At 40.2% G+C, this 25,337-nt stretch overlaps 1 protein-coding gene across 3 annotated transcripts in view; it reads left to right on the forward strand.

The window, feature by feature from the left end:
• LDLRAD3 (low density lipoprotein receptor class A domain containing 3) overlaps positions 1 to 25,337 on the forward strand; it is a 113,713-nt gene that overhangs the window by 17,606 nt on the left and 70,770 nt on the right. For 2 of the 3 annotated variants that reach the window (XR_014545288.1, XM_083602672.1), the window contains exon 2: positions 12,973 to 13,119. The exons of the other annotated variant lie outside the window; for it this stretch is intronic. Coding sequence is in view for 1 of the 2 variants with exons in the window: in XM_083602672.1 (XP_083458798.1) it covers positions 12,973 to 13,119 (147 nt within the window). In the remaining variant the exon portion in view is untranslated. The remainder of the gene's footprint in view (positions 1 to 12,972; positions 13,120 to 25,337) is intronic. 3 annotated transcript variants of the gene reach the window in all.

Below are 25,337 nucleotides of genomic sequence, written 5' to 3' on the forward strand. Positions count from 1 at the left end.
ACATAATGAATAAGCAATGGTTTTTCATTTTGTTCACGAGCCTCAGGCTTGTGCATTCTCCTTAGATGTGGTGACAAAGGGTGGGATTCCCCTATTGAGTCCTGTTAGCAGAAGCCCAGTGCAAAGACTTCGCACTTGTGCAATGGGGCTCTCCCCCCCTTGCAGCTGTGTTTCCCAGGATTGGTGCGCAGGCGGGGGAATCTCCGGAACAGCATGCTGGGGAGGAGAGGCAGAATTGTTCTGTCTGGCAATTTGAAATGCTTGCCCCAGTGGACAGTTGCCATAGCGTGTCAATGAATTCCCTCCAATGCATTTGAAAGCAGTTGTTTCCTATTTTATTTAACTACAGTTTCGTGTTAGGTCTGAAGCCTAAACTGTAATTGATCTTTAGTGTGGTTTACGGAAACATGCCAGCTTCATATATAACTGGTTGAAGTTTGCTTGTTTCTGTAATTGAGGGGTGCTTTAACCCTTTTCTGGCTGAGGGCCACATTGACCTATGGTTAACCCTTCAGAGGTTGCACGTCAATGTGAGTGTGGGCAGTTTCTCTTTTTTAAAAAGATCAAGGTGAGGGGGGAGCTTTAGGTGTCACAAAAACCTTTCGGCATCTGCAGGAGTGGTTAGTAAACTTAAAAAAACCTTTAAAAAAACTTTTAAAAATGGCAACGAGGTTGCCATAAAAAACCTTTCAGTAAGGTACCTATTGTTCATTCAGCTATAGATATAGCTATTTTAAAACTGAAAAATAGGCTGACACTCAAGGATTACTGAAATGTATGTGCTTTGAAGCCTCAAAGTATATGTTAAGGATAGGCAATATGTTAAGGTGTTTAACAATAAGGAGTAGAGTGTTTTGAAAACTGAAATACGGTACCAATATATTTTTATTTTAAACACCAAATTAAACATGTATTAACAATTTCTGCTAATTAACAATGTGTTACCCATGTGAATTGCATATTAGTTCATGCGACCCCCCTCCCCAGTGGCAACTAGACATTCTGTTTTGGAGCCCACAACCCAGGTCCTAGAAGCCATTTGGCTCCAAGTTTTTCTATTCCAGTCTCTAACACTGGGGGGGGGGGCGGACGGGCAGGGGGTGAGCCACTGGCGGAGGAAGGGGGTGTGGTGGGTGCGGTCCGCCCCAGATATCCCGGGGGGGGGGGGTTGACATCGCTGCCCCACCCCCCTGGGACACTAGCCCCGTCCCGGGTGCACAGTATGTGTGCCGCTCTGGGTGCCAGAGCAGCTAGCTCCCCCTCTGGGAGGAGCTGCCCCTCTGGCTACGCCCATGTCCTGTGCCAGATCTACACTTACACAGTCTTGGAGTATTGCATGCTGTATATATGCCATGGAGAGCTTTTCCTGAGTCTTTGTAAAGAAGCTGCAATTCATCATTGCTCTGCTTTGCAGCTTCAATCTTGCCCTTCTGCACTTCATTCCATTATTTCCTGCCTGTTCATTGCATTGCAAGATACAGCTATCAGTTAAAATGATGTAATTTGAAGCTTGCTTTGTTTATTGCAAGCCATTATATTACTTTCCTACCAATCGCAAGGTTGTCTTAATATATTATATGCTTTACTTGCATTTTGTTGTGGCTATTTTTGTCGGCTGGAATTTGTCATTTGTGCTATACAATAAGATTAGCCCTTACTCTTCCCTTCCTTGGCCATTGGAAAATACAGCACATGACAGTGCACATTTATTTCCTATCTGCATTTGCTGAATATACGTCCTGTTGTAATAGAGATATATATTTTCTTTCAGCAAGGGTTTCTGTTGTGATGAATAAGTAGAGTAGATAAGGTGAAATTAAACTCCTGTGAGAAGAATGGGGCTGACTTCAATATAATGCCTGCTGTGCATCTTCATAACAGTTTGTATCCCATTGACAAAATGCAATGCCATTCATTTGTGTTATTGATTTGCTTACAGAAAGCAGCTGAAATGTAATACATGCAGGAAATAACTGGAGTCGCATTATATTTTGCACATATTCTTAAAATTTATTGCTGAATAGAGCATATTAAGAAGCTGAGACGTTGTCCTGTTTTTCAGAGGGTAACTATGAAAGCTATTATTTCTAGGTATCTGGTAATGATTTCAACTATTATGCTATTTAAGAGTAAATAAAATAACTATTCTTATTCATTTTAAACTGCTTTCGTTTCACTTAAAAGTTGAATGTATTGACAGACCAGTAGCCACAATTGGGAGAGCTTAGTTAGACACTAATTAGTTTCTGCACACTCAATAGGACTTTGTGATGTACTTGGGCATGAGGGATACATGCAGAGTTCATTACATAGTTCTCAGAATATGCCAAATGTCTTCATGCCTGTCTCAAGAATTAGAGACAAAAATGCCTCCTTCTGAAGATGTGTCTGTCATGAATCTCTCATTACCCTAGAGCAGAGATGCATCTTCCCCCTCCCTTCTTAAAATAGTTCATGAATCTGAGAGTAATGGATATTCGCTTGTTCAGAAGGACTGCCTTCAGTTGAGGCACCTTGTCTAGACTTCTAATTTATTCATACCAGGCTGCAGCATTCCTTTCTTACTATATAATAAAATTGTATGGCTGTTGTCATGTTGCAGTTTGTGTGGCTGCTGATAGACCATGTGAACTGCAGTGTGATGACAGAACAGCTGGCAGGTGAATGAGCTGGCAGCCCAGGCAAGCAGCAGAGGAATGGTCAAGACAGGCCAGGGCAGCTCCCCAACACCTGTCCTGCTCTTCTGCCACTGTGCACCTCACATTGATACTGCCATTTTGGCCTCTGTGGCACAGGAGGCCAAGGGGTAGGAAAATGGCAGTGGAGCAGGACAGTTGCTGAGGAGCTGCTTTGCCTTGCCTGTTTCTCTGTGGCTTGCCTGGGCCAGAGTTTGGCCGAGCTGTAAGAGGAGGGGAATGCAATTCAGGAGAGTAAGTGGCTGTGTTTGGTGAGGGAGCAAGGAGGAGTTAAACAGAGGTGGACAGAGGCTGGTAGGTGCTGGGCAGACCTTGCAAGACTTCCTATGCTCCCACTATTGCCGCCTGCTGGCAAGTGGGTAGCGGAACCACTTCTGCATCCCCCTCTCCTGCTGTTGCTACTATGGGACACTGGAAAAATAAGTCTGCATTCTCTGCCTCCCCCCAAGCAGCAGCAGTGGTGTGGAGCCGAAGGAGAGAAAGAAACTTTGGCAAAACTAAGGGGAGGACCACAGGTGGAGTGTGTGGGCAGTGTTGGCAATCAGTGTGATCAATGTGCTTTATTTTATACAAAAATAGTTTATAAAATATATCAACAAAAAGAGAAAGTGGACTTTACAAATGGAAAAAACAGAACCAAGACATTTTTATAGTTCCCTAACTGTATTCACTCTCATTCAAATCCCCACATGCAAACAGTTGTATCCATTCCTCAATGCCTATCTCTCCCGAGCATCACAATGCATGGACTTTTCTTTTTCTGCGTGAGATGAAATGACAGGTGTGTGAACAAGCTTCTTTCTCTAACTTCCTCTTGAGTCCATACAAATACAGTGGTACCTCGGGTTAAGAACTTAATTCGTTCCGGAGGTCTGTTCTTAACCTGAAACTGTTCTTAACCTGAAGCACCACTTTAGCTAATGGGGCCTCCTGCTGCTGCTGCGCCGCTGCTGCACGATTTCTGTTCTCATCCTGAAGCAAAGTTCTTAACCCGAGGTAATATTTCTGGGTTATTGGAGTCTGTAACCTGAAGTGTATGTAACCTGAGGTACCACTGTAACAGAAGCTGTTAACAAAAATCAAGGAAGCACAGAACAGTCTCTGACCTATGGGCTATATTGGCAAGTTTGGCTATTTGATTACTAGCAAGTCCAAATTATTTACCAGAGAAGAATTTGCAGGATTTAACTGCAATAATAATAATAATAATAATAATAATAATAATAATAATAATAATAATATTTATACCCCACCCATCTGACTGGGTTTCCCATCACTCTTGGCAGCTTACAGCACATCTAAAAACATAATAAAAACATCAAGCATTAAAAACCTCCCTATATATATGGAACTTTTTAAGAACCTCTTTGATAACTACTGCTGCTGAACCTTTTGTCTATATAGGAAATCGACAGATTAGTTTCTTTCTTGTTTTAATTACTGATAAACTTCGCTAAGTACATTTTACCCAGTCCAGAGAAGAGGAAGACTGTTACAAGTGTAAGATACGGTACTCCAAAATCTCTGCACACCACCTTGGACAGACTTAGTTTATGTGCACCCTGAAAAGGATGGATAAAAGTAAAAAGATTGTTTTTAAAAAGGGGTTGTTGGTTTTTTTAAAAAAAGGATGATTTGGGGTTTTTTTCTTCCAAACTCCACTACAGTATAGTGTAAAGCAACAGTTCTGAAGCAAAAAGCATATTGACTTTATTTTTAGGTAATCAATGTGTGTCTTGAAGGAAGATCTTTAAGATTGCCTAGGGGGAATGGCTCTTCTGAGATGGCACCTGCCAGCATCAGTTTTTAGAAGTACATACAGTATATCAAAAGTAAATAAAACATCTGCTTCCCAGTTATTCAGGATCTCTTATTATATAAAATATGCTAAACTATTTCGATAGCAGAACTGATTTATTAATTTATTTTCTTTGTAAAGTTAAGGTGATTTACACATAACATGAAACCATGGTTTGTTAAACTATGACAGCAGTGAACTTTTGAAGCTGAGTCCTGAGCATGTGGGAGTCAAAAGCCAATTACCACCTCTAAACCATGATTTGTCTATCATATTGCTGGAAGCTCAAAGTATGGTGTGGGCTCTCGGCTGTGGTTAGCACAAACCATGGTTTGCATTATGTCGACCCCAGCTGGAATCATGGAGGGGAGATAACTACTGAGGTAAAATGTTATAAATGGAACCCTGGGATTCAACCCTGATGACAATCCATGTTTCAGATTTCTCCTTTCACTCCATAATTCTATTGCGCAGGGAGACTTCACCCTTCCTCTCCTGTGTTTAGGAAAATTATTGCTTGGCATTTCAGCTGAGCATGCAAACTATTGTCTGCACTTACTCTGCAAATCAGGATTAAACTCTAGTTTCTAATTGGGGTTTGCAGGAAGAGTGTAAACCATAATTTGTTAATTCAGATGAAACATAAATCAGTGGTATACCTTAAACCAGGCTATTTACATCTGACACTAAATCATTTCAGTGGCCTTGTTTGACATAACACTAAACTATTATTACAGAAGCAGCTCAGCAAGTCTTGGGCTCACAACCTTCCCTGCCTCCCAAAATGATTGCAGTTTAGAATTATGTCTCAACTAGACAAACTGGTTAACTTTAGCCATGGTTTACTAAACAGGTCTGCTTTAGTTTTTTTAATCAAAAATTTAATACCTCATTAATTAGGTGCCGTAAATAAATACAAACTAGAAGTAACAATTTTGTGACATTCCAAAAGCAAACTGACAGTACTTTTGTGGCATTGTAAAAGCAGCAGCAGCAGCAGCAGGAAACTAACAGCCTTATTACTTGAGCCTTGGTGGGCAAAAGTTCACATTCTAACAGTTTTTCTTGAACAAGCGAGCCTGTGGATTTGATCACTTGAAGTACAATCCATTTTATTTGTGTAGTCTTCTAGTTAACGCTTAACACCTGTCACATTATAGCTATAGGGTTTGGTTTCCACCCAGTTCGATTTTAAGTAATTCTTGTATCTCCCAGTAAAATTGATGATTTTACTCTGGAGCTTGAGGGTATCAGTATGCAAGAAGACACAATGCTTTCACAAAATCACAGCCGCAGCTTTTGGATTGTGTACATAACATCATAAATAAGTTGCATTATTTTATCTGTTCAGCTTTGTTTTCTTATTGTTCTTTCAGCTAATTAGTGCCAATAAAAACTGCATTTACACAGCAAAATGTGAATGCTTTAAAACAGGAATTAAAAGCAGGGGTAGAATATTAATAAGGATCTGAGTCGGTAAAAGCTTTTCTGAGTGTTTCTGGGAGTAGCTGAATGTCTTTCAGGATTCAATTTGCAATTTTGGACTCTTAATGGTTCATTCTCTAGTTAAGAATCTTATAATGCATCTTACATTTATCATGGGGATACGCATTTTTAAAAGAAAATGTACCTCTTTTCTTATTGGAACCATTTATCAGTTATGGGACAAATGTGCTTTGAGCACTGTACTTCACAACTTCTATGCACTTACTTTTTATGGGTTTATGGCTTCAGATTGCAGCCCTGCAACAATTTCAGCTTAGCAGTGCTTAACCAGTTTTAAACTTCCATTTCAATTTGAAGAAGCATTTGCTTAACACAAAATGGAGAGTGGGATGTGTATGTGCATGCATAGATGAAAATATACCTAGCTAATAGGACTTTCCTGATATACACATCAGCATCTGTATTTGAATATTAATTTGAGTCTTCTCATATTTGTGGTTATGTAGCCAAAACTTGGGGACATGGGTGGTGCTGTGGGTTAAACCACAGAGCCGATCAGAAGGTTGGCGGTTCGAATCCCCGCAACGGGGTGAGCTCCTGTTGCTCGGACTCTGCTCCTGCCAACCTAGCAGTTCGAAAGCACGTCAAAGTGCAAGTAGATAAATAGGTACCGCTCCAGCGGGAAGGTAAATGGCATTTCCGTGCACTGCTCTGGTTCACCAGAAGTGGCTTAGTCATATTGGCCACATGACCCGGAAGCTGTACGCTGGCTCCCTCAGCCAATAAAGTGAGATGAGCGCTGCAACCCCAGAGTCGTCTGTGACTGAACCTAATGGTCAGGGGGTCCCTTTACCTTTACCTTTAGCCAAAACTAGACCCCAGCATATAATATAGAAGCACTGGCAAACTTGGGGTAAGATTGAGGTATGTACAAGTACACCAAATGGAAAGAAAAACCTTAAGGTAGAGTTTTCCCCCCAAATAGCCCAATAATAACTTATAAAATGTGAGTTCAAACTAGAAATTTGCTAATTTATATCTCCATCTCTTAGTCACTGTCCTATAGCAGGTCTCCAAGAAGAGATTCCAGATTTTTTAATTTCTTCTCCAATACACATGTGATGTTGTATTGTATATAAATTAGGATAAATTAGGAGACAGTTATCACAGGTTTGCTAGTTTGCTTCTTTATTCCTTTATTTGAATTAATATGAACTTGATGGGGTTTGCCTCCAGATATTTTTCATCTGCCTGCAGTTGAAGACTGAAATTATTCCAAATTGCTTCCCAGTTTATTTTATTTTGTCCACGTTTCTCTTCCTTACAGAAAGCTCAGAGTAGCTTACATAGGACATCCAGTTGCCTCTGTAACCTGCTCTAACCACCAGCAGTGGTTATAGTGTCATATAGGACCTGAGAGATCTAGTCTCCACTTGACCTCATGGGGTGACCTTGGGCCAGTCACAGTCTCTCAGCCTAACCTACCATACAGGGTTGTTCCAAGGATAAAACGGGGTGAAGAGAAAACTATCTACACCACATTGAGCTCCTTAGAGGATAGGTGGGATATAAATATAAAAAGAAATTAAATAAATAAAAAGAAATCAGATCCACATTTGGTTCCCTCTCTGCTGGAGGTATGCTTCTGAATTCCAGTTACTGGAAACCACAGGAGGGGGAAATACTTGTGGGCTGTCCATAGGCACCTGGTTGACGGGCTATATGGGCCACTGGCCTGATCTGGTGGGCGTTTCATATGTTAGTTAAGTGCAGTTCATTGTGAAAGTGTAGGTATTCAAAACCTTTTGGTTTTGAAACTCCTAAGAGATTGAGAAGCTTTTAGGGTTTACTATTGCACTCTCTTGTAGTGTCTGAGCTGTGTGTTCCTTCCTGTTTGTGTAAATGCTGCTCACAGGCTCTCTCACAGGTTGCCAATAAAAATGTTAGCAGTTGTGTTTGCTAAGAGAACAATTAGCCGCAGATAGACTTAACAGGAAAAGTAAACTGCTGCATAGACAGAGAACATGTTTCCTTAGCCATGCTAGACATTTTCATATGAAAAGTTAGACAATTGAACGTCTTTATGTTAGTTCTTGCCACCTGCATGCTTGCATACATATGCTGAAATTCACTGCCCCAGTATTTCGTGATGGCCATTAGCTTAAATGGCTTTAAAACAAGGTTCATGGAGTATACGTCTACTAAAAGCTGTTAATCAAAAGCTATATGGAAATTTCAGAGAGAACTAGTGGGTGAGGGATGAAACCTTCAAGCTGTGCCTCTGAGCTTCCCAGTGCAATTTAATTATCCTCTGTGGGAAATAAGATTTTGGACTAGATACCTGATTCAGCAGGTCTGATCTTGTGTAAGAGCACTTATAAAGAAAAGGTTAAATTTGAATCTAGGACCAAACCAAGTTAGTGAATAATGGGGTATCGATTTTAGTAGTTTCCATCTCTTACCATCTCATTCATAGCAAGGGACATGGAACAGTGTTTCTTCTGAGGCACGGTGCCAGATATAATGCGAGTAGCCTCCTAACTGCTGTGCAGTCCTGCACTCCCACCCTATGCAATTTTAAACCTCTATCTTTCCTTTGGTGTCTCTGCACCAATGGCTTTTAAAGTTGTTGAGGTTTCAGGTTTTTTTGTTTCTTATTTTCTTAGATAAAGCTGATGTGAAGTCCATTGCATGAATACAATTAATGTATATGTTTTTGTGATGTGAATAGCAGCCCCACAGAATCTTTAGCCTCTAGGTTATGGGGGGCTGGGCAAAGAAGTTTAAACTCTTTCTTACTTTACTGTGGCATAACAAAAATAGGTTTCTCTGAATCTGCTGTTTGCAATCAAGAGAAGCTTCTCTGCAAAATGCCTGCCCTTTGCACTATAGCACGCATAGCAAGGATTTATGTAGAAGTGTCTTCCAGATCGTTAGGCCCCAGCATTACTTAGCAATTAAGTCCTCCAAAGGGCACAAGTGAAGTTGCCAGTTTGCATCCTGGAGAATAAGTTTTACTTTTAATTCTCTTGTTGCCAGTGAAGTGGGATAGAGTGTAATATGTACAGCTGTATAGCTCCCTATAGGTTGCCTAATGCTGTTCACTTGTGTTAATATGAATGCAGGCTAAAAATATGGCTACTGCCCAAGCACTGAAGTGATGTAGCCCAAACATCCTCACCCTTATTCTTATTGTATTATTAATGCTATGGTGTCAGCTACCCATAATGCTTGCTATGCAGATATTTTATTTCTCTGGTGTTTAGTCAGAAATGTTCTTTCGGAGAGAGAGGCAGGGCAGACAAGTGACTTTCTTACCTATGGATGTCCTCTCTGAAGCCTTACTAATGCGTCTCCTGGGGCATATCTGTGTTGACGGCAGAGTTGGGCTATCCATTTAGCCCCTCCTCTGCCACTGGGCCTTTTCCTCAAAAGCTGTGTGTTACATTCAGTTGTCTGCAGATAAATTCAGATGTGCAGAGCCCCTACACGAGAATAGGTACTCACATATTTGATTTTCTCTGCAGGTAATCACAGACAACTCATGAGTGTGGTGGAAATACCTGAGGTGGGGCTCAAAGAGTGGCCCTGCTTCACTGTCAATACAATGCCTGACACAAGTAATGCATGAATAAAAAGTTGAGGGAGCTGTCATGAATATGTAGTATATTTCTCCCCTAGTGTTACTTGCTTGGCTTTGTTATAACTTTTTATCTGGATAACATGAAGCCCTTCTGTAAAATGTTTTCTTTAATGCTCATTAGTGTTGGAAACACTCTTTTTAGGCAACCACATGGAGCTAGTTTCTGACATAAGCAAGAAAACATGACTTGTCTATCTGTTTTGGCTTGGGTTGGACTTTATATTGATTTGATGCCACCCACAGCTTCTACACAAACTTTATTTCCCAACTGGCACATGTTCCTTGTTTTCTCTCAGCCATTAAAGAGGACTGTGAGCTTTGTATTTATTTTTGTCTCTGCCCAAGCAGAAGCAACAGCTGCTGTGGAGACACTTAAAACCCGAGGCTGGGGATTTCACCAACCATCTCCAACTGTGAAGCCTAGCCATGTCATGTTTGGTGGGATTAAACCAGGCACAGTCAGTTTTGGGATTAATTATTCTTATTTCTTTATTGGAAATTTTTATAAAAGAGAGGATATGAAAGCATGATGGTAGAGCACATTCAGAATGCATCTATGTAATTTGGTACAAAGAATCTCTGGGGCATGCAACCATCCCTGAGGTAAAATACGACAAGCATTTAGCACTTTCATAGAATCATAAAGTGATAGAATTGTAGAATTGGGAGGGACCCCAAGAGCCATCTAGTCCAACCTCCTACAATACAGGAATCTCAGCTAAAGCATCCATGACAGATGGCCATCCAACCTCTGTTTACAAACCTCCATGGGAGGAGAGTCCACAACCTCCTGAGGGAGAATGTTCCACTGTTGAACAGCTCTAGCTGTCAGAAAGTTTTTCCTGATGTTTAGTTGAAATCTCCTTTCTTGTGACTTCTCCTACTCTCCAGATCAGGAGAAAACAAGCTTATTACCTCTTCCATGTGACAGCCTTTAAGATATTTGAAGATGGCTATCATATCTCCTCTCAAGTCTCCTCTTTTCCAGGCTAAACATACCCAGCTCCTTCAACTGTTCCTCATAAGGCTTCACTTCCAGACCCTTGATCATCTTGGTTGCCCTCCTCTGCACATCTTCCAGCTTGTCAACATCCTTAAATGGTGATGCCCAGAATTGGACACAGTATTCCAGGTGTAGTCTGACTAAAGCAGAATATAGTGGTACTATTACTATAGTACTAACACTATACCTCTGTTGATGCAGCCTAAACTATTGTTAGCTTTTTTGCTGCTGCATCACACTGTTGACTCATGTTAAGCTTGTGTTCCACCAAGTCCCCAGATCCTTTTCACATGTACTGCTAGTAAGCCAAGGGTCCCCCACCCTATATTTGTGCATCTGGTTCATCTTGCCTAAGTGCAGAACCTTACATTTGTCCCTATTGAAATTCATTTTATTAGCTTGCGCTAATAAATTCTGTGGCATTACCTACATCTACAGTTTGTTGTCATCTGCAAATTTGATAAGCATCCCCTCAATTTCTTCATCCAAGTTATTTATAAAGATGTTTTAAGATGCAATGTTTGAACTTTCAATGATCAAAATGACAAAGGCAAAAGTAACATTGATTACAGTTTCTGGTCAGCACTGTGTTGCCGTTCATCTGATATGGAGTGAAATCAGTACTGAAACAGTTAAGATTTATATCAGAATTTGGAAAAACTCAACTTTTTTCTTAAGGAAAGACATGTTATTAAAAATATCTTTGTTTCTCACCATTATGATGCTGGACTCTCTGAAGTTCTGCATTAAAAAAAAATTTACATGAGATTTTCCAACTAACTACTTCATAAAAATTAAGGTTCAAGAAAAGCATTATACAATTTATTCAGCACTGAAAACCATGGGGGAACGGGATCCCAGAGCTCAATATGTCTACTTAGATACAGTCAGCTATCATAGTGTGCATACTGTTTACTGCAGCACTATGGGGACCAAACACTTGCAGTTGTGCCAAAATAATTTTGTACTTTTCAACCATAATGATAAGATGGGAAATGGTGTTATTACTATGTAAAGCAAATGGTACATGAAAGCAGCTTGAAGTATTGGCAGGAGATGTTAAACATGTGTAGACATTAAAGATGTTGCTGAATTTCTTAAATGAGGTTGCCCAATCCTTGATTTACCCTTTCATCTTAAGAGATCTTTTTGTATTATATGTGTATTCCATGGTATGTAAACTGCTTAAGAAATCAAAGGGTCAACGATAGTTGCCTGAGTAAACATGCTATTTCTGTACTGCTGATGCTACCTCTGCATGTTTTATGCTGGTATTCAAAGTATTAAAACATATATGTCCCCATAAAATCAACAACTATAAACTAGAAATCGTATTTGCAGAACTTGCTTCAAAGTTAACACTGAGTCCCTTCTGAAACTGATGATAATGGTTCACTTTGAGATAGGAAATGGCATACCTTAGTGAGCAAGACTTACTTTCTTTCCAATATCACAATCCTCTATGCTCATTAGCATGCATTTTGACTAACAGCAGTCTTGAGGGTTTCATTTAGTAATATCTTTAGGCCAAGTCACTTAAGAGTTGCTTATCTAGAGATATTGGGGATTGGAGCTGGGAAATCACATATAAATAAAGATCCAAGTTTGTTTATGCAACTATTCCTCCAATAATTCTTAGTTAACTAGGGTTAAAATAAAATGTCTCTGTCCAATACTGTACACACAGGTTACAAAACTTGGCAAATTCCATCAGTGTGGATGAACCAATTTTTACTATTATCAGAATTTCAAACTGGAAATTAGAACTTTAGAAATAAACTAATTGTATGAATTGAAAAAAAAATGGTCCCTCTTTTGTACCACCCACTTCTTCTGCGTGAATAGTGGGGAGTGGAATAAGATATTGGGCAGGTGTGATGGAAAAGCTCTAGGCTGCAGTTCCAGTCATAAAATGGATTGGAGAGGGTACTTTGTAGACTGTGTAATCCTATACATATCTACTCAGTAGTAAATCCCATTGACTTTAGTGGGTATGTATGTATGTATGTATGTATGTATGTATGTATGTATAGAACTGCATCCTTAATAATTGTAGCTTCTCCCAATGCAAAGAAATCTTAGCCTGTGAGATCTTTTCATGTTAAGGTGAATGAATAGTGATTCCCTTTCCTTTGAAAATATATATATATAAAACTCAGTTATTCAGCTATCATAATCATAATGGATGGCTCCCTTGTAAGGCAGAGACCAAAACTAAGGCCAAACATGGTATTCTTTAAGGCAGGCACTGCTGTGCCTTTCATGGAAGGGCCTTTGATTCAGTGGGTCCCTCTACTAATGGAAAAGGGGAGCCAGCAGTATTGCTTTAGATGTGAAAGCAGTTTCTGCATATGTAAACACTGTGCATTTTATCTTCTTGTTGCAGAAGGTCAACAGTTGCCTTGGAATAACTTCACAAATGAATGTAATATTCCTGGAAACTTCATGTGCAGTAATGGACGTTGCATCCCAGGAGCCTGGCAATGTGATGGGCTGCCAGACTGCTTTGACAAAAGTGATGAGAAGGAATGCCGTGAGTGTCCTCTACTTGATTGCTACCTTTCATATTTTGAATAGCAAGACTCAGCCATGTAAAAATCAAATGCATTTCAGGGATTAGTATTCAACCAGTGTTACCATATTTCTTATTGGTTTGTCTAACTGAAGTGACTGTTCACTTCTTGCTTGGTGGCAGTACAATTTATTGTAGGCTGACGAAGACAGTACCTTTTTGAAGGGCACTGCAAATTTCATTGCTGGGCTGGCAATTAAATCTGCGTTTGCTCTATCCAAATTTGTCATGAGCAGATGCAGTCTGTTTGAATATTTTCTGTGGCTTGAATTTGCCCCATTTTTCAGTTTAACCCGCATAATTTCTAAAATTTTAGAACAGGTTTACCATATTTTTCACTTTGCATATCCCCCTCCCACTCACTTTCCTGGTTAATGATGCGCAAAAGCAGATGAGCTTGCTGATGCAATACCTGCAAAAAGTGATCTGGATGAAATAGTGTAATCACATGATTTCACAACAAAAACAGAAGTAATGTGGATCAGTGCTTCCCTGTAAACAACATACAGTAATTCAAAATCTCCAAATGCAGAGAGCAATTCATTTATGCAGAATTTCACAATCATACATAAATAGTCTGGTAAGTATTAGCAAAGTTGTGCATGCGACTTTCAGTCGTAATGCTTGCCTATGTGAACATCATTGTTCCTATAAATTCTGTGTATTGTTCTCCACAAGACTGCAATCCTCAGAATGTTCTTGACCCCCTCTTATGCCAAAGGATGGGGCTTAGAGCCACTCCTAGTCTCTGCTCTGAGGACCTAAGTTTATGGCTCTTATCATTGGGTCCAAGTGAGAACAGCCTTCATTTCCACACTTCCTTCTTAGAAACACAGTAACAATTTTCACAATTTTTCTGTGTTATTTCTTTCTGTTCTGTCTTTGGTTTGTCTTCCACAGAGACTATAAACAGCATAGGAAAGAAATCTATTTGGTGAATATTCAAAACTTGATTGACTTCTTTCTACTTTGATTGGGTCATTTCTGTTTGTTTCAATTGAAAACATTTTAGTTGCAACCTCACTTCACCTCAGAACAGGAAGAGAGGTTAAAATAATCATAATACTTCAGGGAGGAATTCAATGTTGCACTAAAATGATCGTTCTGTCAGGGCAGCTGACAGAACTTCAGCTTGAACTTAGAATGCCTTTTCTGCTTTTTTTTGGTCAAATAAATGCATGTGGTCTTTGGTTAAATCTTTGCAAAAGGAAACTAAGACCCAGCAAGCACCATGTGTCTTGCAAACACCTTTTCTAAGTTCTATATTGGCTGTTTAGGCAAAAACATTCCATGGCACCAAAACCACTACTGTGATGTAATGTTTGTTGCCTAAAGTTGTGTGGCCCTGATTGCCTGACAACAAAGAATTAACATTAACAGCAAAGAGTGGATTGGATTTCCTTTTTGGCTTACAATTGTATCTTAAATTAGGTGTTCTGGGATTGTCATTATGGGACCTGGGATAATAATCTTGGGCCAAGTTTAGGTGTAATTCAACATTCTTTCCATCCACTGTATTCAAGACCAAATCTTATCCTTAAACCCAGTGGAATACATCTCTCTCTCTCTCTCTCTCTCTCTCTCTCTCGCTCTGTGTGTACTCAAAAAGAGTACTCAAATTTTTAAAAAGAGTTTAAAAAGAGTACTCAAATATATTTTTATTTTCCTTTTCATATAATTTTGTTTATCTCTTCTTTGCATGCTACCTACTGCCTTGAAAATAAGCAATTAATGAAGTGTTGCTGAATAGACTTCTTTTTTGCTTATGAATAAGTCAGTAATAGTCTGCCAGTGACCATAGTCACTGAGAATAAACTGGATCCACAAGGTTTTGGTAGTAATTAATATAGTATCTGCCAGTAAAATTTAAATAGCTGCAAAACCTCAGTTCATAAAATTCCTTTCGTCAGTTGGATTGGGTTAATGTCTTGGGATTTGTCAATTGATGTTTTTGGAGAACTATAATTCCCCCCCCCCTTTTCTAGTTGTGTTAGATTGTTAAAATATATTAGCTAGGCCATTTTTCTTTCACCCAAGCAGAGATAATCATCCTTTTTTTGTTTTGTTTTTCCTTACCTTTGTCTGCTAACTTAACTGATCTCATGAATAAATTTAAAAATAATGCAAAGGAAAAGGAATCTAGGAAGCAGGTGATTCATTTCCTGTTATGCCCTATAGTTGACAGGTGAGGTACATGTAAACAGAAGAGACCGTGGTGATAGATTTTCAGTTTTAAATAACTCTGGAGGGCTGCAGACTTTCATTTTAATTTATTTTATACCCTGACTTTCTCATTACAAAATGATGGCGTAACTTGCCTTACAAAATGGAGAAAAATGGCAAGAGCTCTAGCACTGAGTAAATAAAATCAATGGGAAGAAATCAATCCGCTGTTAATATGCCAGAAAGCACAGAAAATTCAAGATGTAAAACTAGTGTTGTGAAATTAAAAGAATGTTTAAGGTGTGTGCTCCAAGTGGGAAGAGCATAGCGTACTTTTAGGGTGCTGCACGACAGCCCTGCTTTGTAACTCACAGGATTTTACTTATTGAGTAGGGTGACTGGATCAGACTTTCCTGTGTAGATTGGCTGGAGGAAGATTTAGATAGCAAAAGGCACTGCTTCCATTATGTTGGGTCCCACTGTGTATGGATTTAAAGGTAATAATAACCAGCATCTTAAATTGTGCCTCAAAGCTAATTGGCAGTCAGTGTGATCAACTGCACTTGAGTCTTTTGCGCTTGACAACTTGCTCCCCACTAAGGAAGACTGGGGAGCATTATCTGTAGTTCTGAGCAGTCTCTAAGGCTAGCCCCTTGTAGAGTTGTAGAGAAACTAACCCTCACACTTACATATTATACATGATGGTTGCAAGGTTTCCACTTGACAATAAGGGTAGAATTGGCATAAAATACAGAGGACATAAAATGCCCATGCTTCCATATTCTGTTTGCACTACCAGAGGCAGTATGCCTTGGAGAAACAGTTGATAGGAATCACAAGTGGGGAAGAGAGGTGTTGCACTCAGGTCCTGCGTGTGGGTTTCCCAATGGTCACCTGTTTGGTCACTGTGAGACCAGGTGGGCTATTGGCTTGATCCAGCAGGCCCTACTTAAGCCCTGCAAGACATTTCCTATGATGCAGAACAGCATGACTTTCTAGGACTATAAAGAGAAGGAAAATTTAGAGCAAGCTTAAGGCAGACTCCCACTTCCCACATCAAATAAGACAGGTGGTCCAGTAGCATTTGATTGTAGCTTGTACGGATTCTGAGAGTGCAGTCGTGTTTATGATAGGAGTCGCTACAATGTCCTATTCATTTGTTGCTAAAATCGTGCCCTTTAGGAAAGAATTTCTCCAAAATGCATTGGGCCTGGAATACAGTTCATTTTCAGCACCTCAACTATTTGCTGTCTCACTGACTACTCCCCCCCCCCCAAATCCCACAGTTTATCCTAAACCCAGATGATCAGATAGGATCTTGGCCTTTGTCTGCAATTTGACTACAGAGGATTAAGAAAATCCTCTTGAACAATTGAGGCTTAATGCCTAGTGCATATACTGTCATCTTGCTCAAAAACTGAACTTTTGAGACTGACATATATATATATATATATATATATAGAGAGAGAGAGAGAGAGAGAGAGAGAGAGGTAGTAGTGGCACCCTCAGTTCCTGAAGAGTAACATTAACATTAAGAAACTGGGCACATCTATCTCAGCATGATTTAACTAGGCAGCATTGGCAAGGGTCAGGTGCACACATAGAGGTTGAATTGATCTAAGCAATAGGACCAATTGATCTTCCCTGATGGTCTACACTCTGCAATGAAACTGAGTACAGTTTTACCTTGGATCCCGAACGCCTTGCTACTTGAATGTTTTGGCTCTCAAACTGTTCCAGTTTGCGAACATTTTCTGGAACCTGAACGTCAGGTGCGCCTTCCGCACCTTCCGATTGAGTTCAGGAAGCTCCTGCAGCCAATCAGAAGCTGTGACTTGGTTGTTGAATGTTTTCGGAAGTTGACTTGCGGAACAGATTCTGTTTGACAACCAAGGTACGACTGTATTCAGTTCATAAGTTTATTGTTTTAGCCAAAGGCCATGACAAACTTGTAGCAACAGTATAAATAAAATAATACATATATCCATAATATGAGCCACCATCCATGATACAAAGAGAGAGAAGTTACCAGAGAAACCAACAAACACAAATCCAACTTGTTTATGAAACTGAGTAGGCTTTGCAACATTATATTTGCAACACTGTTTGCAAATATATTGCAAATATTGCAAAAATATTGCAAAAAATATTTGCAACACCCCAAAAAAGAAACATTAAGATCTGTAATTAAAAATGTAACTAAGTGTATGACAGATCAACGTTACCTTTTACAGAGAGTTACTAAAATGTATCTTTTCCAGTTTCAATAATTGGGGCACTTCTTTTTGTACTTGTTCAACTTTTTCCCCAGCACTCCAGGGTGTATTCACATGTATCTCTTTAAGGCACTGCTAAATCCAATCTGGTATTAGCTCTTTATTAACCGGCTTAATTAAGTTAAGCTGATTCCCCACAATCTTTTGTCCCTTATGTCATTGACTGCTGGGAAGCTGCCCCTGGAAAAGCAGTGTGTAGTCCCCATTCCAAAAGGGGTAACTTAACCATGGATTTCTGTCTTGTATGTCTGGATGAATTGGTCCTTATAGTACAGCTACAGTGATTATAAATTTGCCTCTAGACAATTTGTTGTGTTGGTTATTATAGACTTAAAACACCTCTTCTGATGAAAACTGCTGTGAATGTAACCAATAGAATTTTAGCATTTGAATAAAACGGGTGAGGAGCCTGTGACCCTTCGGATGAAATGCTACAATTCTATTGAAGAATATCTGTGCCTGACCTGCAGATCAGCTTGAGGCCTCAGCAACCTGGAAGAATAGTGGTATACAGGTCTAACAAAATAAATATATTTAGAATTACAGTTCTGTAGAGTTGGAAGAAGTTCAGAAATGATCCAGGGATTGGAGCTTCTCCCTTATGAGGAAAGGTTGTAACGTCTGGGACTTATTAGTTTAGAGAAAAGGCAGGTAAAAGTTGATTAGATGTTAGAAGTGTAATAAATTGTGCATCACATGGAGAAAGCCAATAGAGAATTCCCCCCCCCCCTTCCTCATAACTCCAGAACTTGTAGACATCCAATGAAACTGAATGTTGGAAGATTCAGGAAAGACAATAGAAAGTACTTGTTTCTATTGCACTATGTTACACTATGCACTATGTTGCACTATGTTACATCATAGTTACACTGTGGAACTCACTCCTGCAGGAGGCAGTGATGCCCACCAACTTGGATGGCTTCTAAAGAGGATGAGATATATTCATGGCAGGAGGGATAATGCTACCAGTGCCTACTAGCTGCAAGGGTTATCCTCTGCCTCCATGGTTTGAGGCAGTATGTTTCTGAATATCAGTTGCGGAAAACTGTAGGAGGTAAGAGTGCTGTTGTACTGAGGTTCTGCTTTTGTACCACTAATTGGCATCTGTTTGGTTACTGTGAGACCATAGGGCTAATCCAGGAGGCCCTTCTTGTGTATAAGTTACATTAGCTGTACTCTTCTAAGGCATGACACTTCTGAAGTCTTTGGGAGTATCAGGTTTATGGCAGAAAATGTTTGTCTGGGTCACAGAATCCTTACAACACCTATCCCCAAATCACATTATTTTACACTAGAAATATGAGTCCAGAAGCTACCATTCCTTGGTTCACAATTTGCAATTAGCGGAATTGGAATAGTAGAATGGAAGGAGTGGGCCAACATTACATAACTAAACTACTAAGTCCAAAAAGCTGAGTAAAATGGACAATTAGTCAGTGGCCTGGTTTATACACCACCCTAAGCCAAATCATAGCTTGGTACAAGCAGGTGGGTTGGAGAGACGGGATTGCAGCTGCTTTGCTTAGGTAAGTCATGGCTTGACTTAGCTTATTGTCCAAACTCAGACTTGTGATTTCACTTTTTCCAGACTAACCACAAGCTGTAAACATAGTTTGCCCTGCTTTTATGGCTGGTGGTTTGTACAGGACAGCTAAACCGTGAGCCTGAGTTTGGATGACACACAAGCCATGCAGCACAGCACAGCAGCAGAACAACTGGGATGGAGCGCTTTACATATTTGTGCCAAGCCAAGATTTAGCTTAGTGTGCTGTGCAAACCAGGCCAATGTATGGCAAATCCTCATTAAGTGCTCCTGGGTGTGCCACTTTAGTAATCCGCTGTGCAACCCTTCATTTCTCATTGTTCCAATGTAGGTTAGTTTGACATCTACTGTGTGCACCTCTTGAAATAGAGAACCTCTTAAATTCCTTTAAAATAGCTGTTGAGGTGGCTGCTACAAGCCAACACAGTTGTGAAAAGTGTGTAGCCCTGGTGATTGGTTTTGCATCTTATGAAAGCTGCTTGTAGCAGGCGGAAAAGAATTGACCCTAGGTGGGTTTCTTCAATAGAAGCCAAGATTACTCCTGACACATGCAAAATCCCAAACAAAAGCCAGGATAAATTGAAGGAGCTGGAGGAGACTGTTAACTCTCTTGTTTCTGAAGTCAGTTCTGGTCCCAAGCACATTGGCCAGGCATTAGTCTGCTTCTTCACGCTGCATCTGTCAGTCTGCAGTGAGAGGGAACCGAGGAGAAGAGGACCAGTCTCCAGGTCTGACTGCTGATCACATACACAAAAATAAGAAAGTATGAAAAGAAGTGTTAGGGAAACTAAGGTAAACCTGAGGGAGAGGATTATATTGTGAAATATATTTTGTTTCTCATTTTGCTAACAGTATCTCTGGAACAGCTGGGAGGTGTTTTCCCAGAGTCCCAAGCACACATCACATCGGTGTTTAATTGTGAATCTTGTCTTCAGCTTCACTGGGAGTAGGATCCTGATCATGCTGCCATATTTAATTTCCCTTTGTGTTCTGTGTTTCATTCTTTACTCCCCCCACCCTTTCTTCATCAAATATAATCTTCTTCTGTCTAAAATAATCTAATAATATGTGAGCATTGAAAGTAGCTTTTGTCAGCTAATGAGCAACAGCTACTTAGAGAGTTGGTAGGTTGCTGCCTTTGTCAGCTAACGAGCAGCAGATGGTGCATTTTCAAAGTATGGCACATCATCCTAGCTTACTGCCTGACACGATAGGAGCCAAAATTAAAGCTGTACCAAATATCCAGACATTTCTGATTATAACCCTCCCTCCACCACCACCTTGGGGGAGAAGAAACTTTTTTCTGCCAGTGCTGTGTGCTTTCAGAAATGTGTCTGTAAACCAACAGTGACACCCAGTGACCAGCCACGTTTATCTTTGCTATGCATGACCATTGCATTTAAAGGTTAGAATAGCTAAGCAGAAATGGACTGAATACTAATTTGGTGCTTAATTTTGTGGTGCTTTTAGTGTAAGAAGGAAGGAATTTGTGAATGCCTTCACTGCAATCTGTTCTTGGAATATGAAAATAGAGCAGACTTTATGGCATTGTAAGTGGTTTCTTAAATATTCAGATTAAAATGAATAGTTGCTGATTCACAGTGCACCTGAAGACTGCTTTGTGGGAGGGGTGGGTGGCATGTGCACAAGCTGTTGCTCTCAGATTCCAAGGTCTTCAGCCTGGACTGCACATCCCTACTCTACTGTTGCTTCCTTCGGTCATGTGGTGATTCACCTATGGCAGCTTTGGGGAACTGGATCCTTCCAGCAGACTGGATCCTCATCGCTACACATCTTACCATTCACCAAGTCTGACAGGTAGGGCAGCCTACCTGTCAATCACCTGACATCACAATGATGACCTGCGGTTCGAAATCAAACCATGCTGGCAAATATGGGGGTGCAGTGCTTTCCAAGAACCAACTGGTTTTTGGTGCTTGGGAACAGTGGCACAAAGGGCTTTGCAGGCACAGCCGATCAGCCTGCAAAGCACCACCTTCTGTCCAAGCACCACCTTTACCTATCCCATTTCTGGCATCATATATGACTGTGATTTGTCTAAAATGGCCCGGCGGCCAAATGGAGAAACCTGGCAGGCCTAATTAGGCCCATAGACCAGAGGATCCTCACCCCTGACCTTTGAGGTTGCTACTCTGAAGGTACAAAAGGAGGCCTTGGCAAGCCACATGTAGTCTGTGTTTTGTTGTTGCTGCCTTAGGGGACACACTGAACAAACCTAGAAAAGGGTCCTATTAGAATACTCCCCATTAAGAAGTTACACCAATGATCCATCTAGCGCAGTGCAGCAAGGCAGTGCTGGAGCCTTTTACCCACACTACAGTAAACTTAAGGCACATATGAGGTTCTAGTTTAAGAAACTGAGGTTCAGACCTCCAAGAAAGCATCCTGGAAATACTGCCTGTTTCAAATGCAGGGCTACCTGGACAGGCAAAGACAAATGGGACAATTTCATATATCACAGGTCTACCAATGACTAATAGCTACATGGATTTTTCATGTTCAGAGGCATTATACCTCTAAAAATCAGTTGCTAAGGGATAAATAATGGAGGTAGGCTATTGCTCTCAAGTTATTTGGTGATCCTGTTTGTCTGGCCACCGCTAGAAATGAGATTCTGAATTCCATGGCCTGTTTGTCTGATCTAGCAGGGTTCTTCTTACCTTAGCCTTGTCTTGACAGAGCTTTATCTGCTCTGTCAGTGGTTCACCATTGTCTACAGTGGGGGTATTTCTCAGCCCTGTGAACTGAGATTCCATAACTGCAAGCTATGAACCACAAAGCTGGAATCACTCGCTACTTCCTGTCCAAAGAGCACCATTAGAGCTGATTACCATTTATTGCAAAGTGTTCAATAATACCACATACTTTCATGTCTCTACACTTAGCACTTGAAAATTTGCTTCTTCTAAAAATGTTGGACAAATGTTCCCAAGAAGTAGGAAGAGAACTCTACTGAGTATAAAATTGCTTGCAGATCAACCAGGTTTTTTTTATCTAGCTCTCATGCCGTGACAATTAATAGTTTGGTTGAGCAAATTCCCATAGAAAGTGCTCCTTTTACTGACTTTCAAGTGCCCTCTGAGTTTATAGTATAATGCTTTCTTCACCTTTTGATTGAAGAACCACCAACCAGGCAACATCATCTAATGCTCTCATTGTCACTGTATACATTTGTAACAGGTTTTGCTGCCTAACAAATTCACAGAGAAAGAACATAAAGAAAATTGTACTAATTATATACACAATGTTATCTGAGAAGATGAATACAGTATTAAAGGTTTAGTCTGCAGCCAGGAGTTTTGATTGTTGTACTGTTAAAAGTACATCAATACCAATTTTAGCTCCAAATTCTGAATTCAAACAGAATAATTTATTCTTGAACTATTGATATAACTTTTTAAAGGGCACATTTACTGAAAAGGCCACAAGTGAGTAGCATTTAAATATATTTCATATTACAAAAACTTGCAACTGCTTTTTAAAAAACATTAAAGGAGATATGAAAGCACTTAAAATTAATACATTCTGCCACTTCTTGTTAAAAGGAAAGCCTGTTTTAAGCCTCAGTCCCTGTTACTGTAACAGACCAGAACCCAAACAGCTTCAATGATGTAAACCTCATCTCCATATCCTGTACAAATGTTGACCTTGTAAAGAAGCAACTGGTATGGAATGAAAACCAACTAGCCGTAAGTAAAGTCTGAAGAAGCCCTTGTCATCTTTGCTGTCTGGACTTCAGATTTTAGAAGGAATTATTGCCCTGGAGAAACGGCTAAGATCACTAAGTTTCAGCTCTCATGATCAAAGTCTCTTTCCAAACACACACCATTTTTTATGCAAGCTGAATGTTCCCTTCTCTTCAGTGTACGTTCAGGACCTTTTTAAAACAGGAAGGGGAACATCAGTAGAGCTTGCTACCCCAAAGGAAGTGCCTTCTGCTGTCCTCCTGCCCATTTTCACTGGACTAGATATCCCAGTATTGCCTTGAACTGACACTTTCAGGAGGATTCTGAATAAGCTGAACATGTAGGGACACAGTCTAAATGGATTCAGTCTTCATCAAGCCAGGGACTATTAAGGCATAAAGCTTCCAATAATGAAAATGTTTTTGAAATCAACTGCATCATTAGAAACTTAAGGGCCGGAGCTTACATTCTACGAAGGATGACAGTAAGCTTTTGGTATCCTATTAAATATCGCCTATTGTTGGTTCCTTAAATGCTACTGTTAAAAAAAGTCCCCCCACCCACCAAACTAACTAAACTGTACCCTAGTCATTCTCTGCTACTCAGGACTACACTGTGCCGTCCCCCAAAGGTTGTTGAATTCCTTAACTGGGACATGGTACTTTTGTCAATCTCCTTTCTCTATAAAGCTAGTAGTGGTAAATCAGTTTACATAGAATCACAGAATTGTAGAGTTTCGAAGAGACCACAAGGGTCATCTAGTCCAACCCCCCCAATGCAGGAATCTTTTGCCCAACGTGTGACTTGAACCCACAACCCTGAGATTAAGAGTCATATGCTCTACTGGCTGAGCTATCCCAGCTGCATATCTCAGGCAATATTTGGCTTAAACCACCTATTTAAAAAGAAACACTGAATAATATTAAATAACCACACTAGAAGAGAGTGAAACTGCAAAGCACTTTCTCTGATAGCTACTTATGATCTTGTTTGCAATTATTATGGCTGATTTTGCTTGGAATTATCCACACAGGAGTCAGAGGCTAATTAATCAATTTCATGTACAGAAACTCATGAAGGGCATTAAAGTAGCTCAGTCTACTCTTCTAGAAATACTAACCTTGAGCACTCATTTACAGGTCTAGGTATTTTGTTAGGCAGAATAAGGATTTCACTTGCTAAGAAATGTGGCTTCTGTTGCAGTAGCAACATGTGAAAACACTGGGGATTATCTAAAGCTGAGCCTTCCCTAAACAATTCATCAGTAGCCTAGGAGTCAAAGATCAGCCAAATAACATCTGCAAAGAATGTTGTGGCCTTTTTATAGAGCAACAGAAGTTTGGCTACAATCTGCACACCTACATGGAAGGAAGCTTCATTGGAGCAGTGGGATTTACTTCTGAGTAAGCATGCTGTGGCTCATGCTGTTTTTATTATCCTGCTCTCTCTGAGCACAACATGAACACTCCCAATGTTGATGGCTGGAGAGAGTTAGGATGCAGCATTGGTGAGTTTCCCTTGGCCTCCACTGAATGCCATCACTAGGTGGGTAGAGGAGGTAGTGTCTGCAGGATGGAAGCCTTTGCCTGGTTGGACAGAAAGCTGCCACCAGAAGTAAGTTTAAAAATGGGATGTTTCCTAGGCAGGCTGTGGATTTGATGGATCCTGAGGCACCTAAAAAAAGAACACAGGCTGATGCCACCCGGCAGGATTTAGACAGCGGCTGCTGATCTCCTGTGCCAACCAACCCTTCTTGTCATTTTCCACTTGTCATAACTCTGTGCACAGTACATTGCCTGCAACACTCTACAGTGTGTTACCTTGTTTAAGATGGAAACTGTCTGCCATCTGCTCAACTTTAATAAGAACAATGTGCAGTTACAGCAGAAATGGCCATTTGCCAAAGCAAATTAGCAGCATTGGTCCAAGCAGAAGATGCTCTATTGTCACTTAATGGGATGGTCTATTAGAAGCTGGAGTGCATGGATTTTGTATTGGAATGCCAAGATTTAGAATGAGTTCTTCCTGTAGAAAGAATAAATGGATGAGATTCACTTGTAATAAAGATCTGGAGAAATCGCTGTAGTTCTGTTGGTTAGAGCTTGGGGCTGATAATTCCATGGTTGCAGGTTCAGTCCCCATATGGGACAGCTGCATATTCCTGCATTGTAGGGGGTTGCACTCTACAATTCTGTGATGGGTCACTAGAGCAAGTTGGGCATGGCATGCTGCTGCAAAGATCCTGCATTCAGCACATTGTGGTGTTTTTATGATGGATAGGTTTGGTTTCTATGAATCCTTTCCTTTCCAGGCCATTGTAAGGATCTAGTGGTTTTAAAGCATTGTACAACATACGAATCTGCGACAAAAATGAAATTGTGCTTTGTATTGTTATATGTTGAGCCTGAAAGCTTTGAGACTGCTATTCACATTTTTTATTTGTTCTGTGCTTGTTTGGTTCAGTGGTGTTGAGGAAATATGAAACCCATT

This window comes from Podarcis filfolensis (genome assembly GCF_964270895.1).
Source record: "Podarcis filfolensis genome assembly, chromosome: 1".
Taxonomy (NCBI): Eukaryota; Metazoa; Chordata; class Lepidosauria; order Squamata; family Lacertidae; genus Podarcis; species Podarcis filfolensis.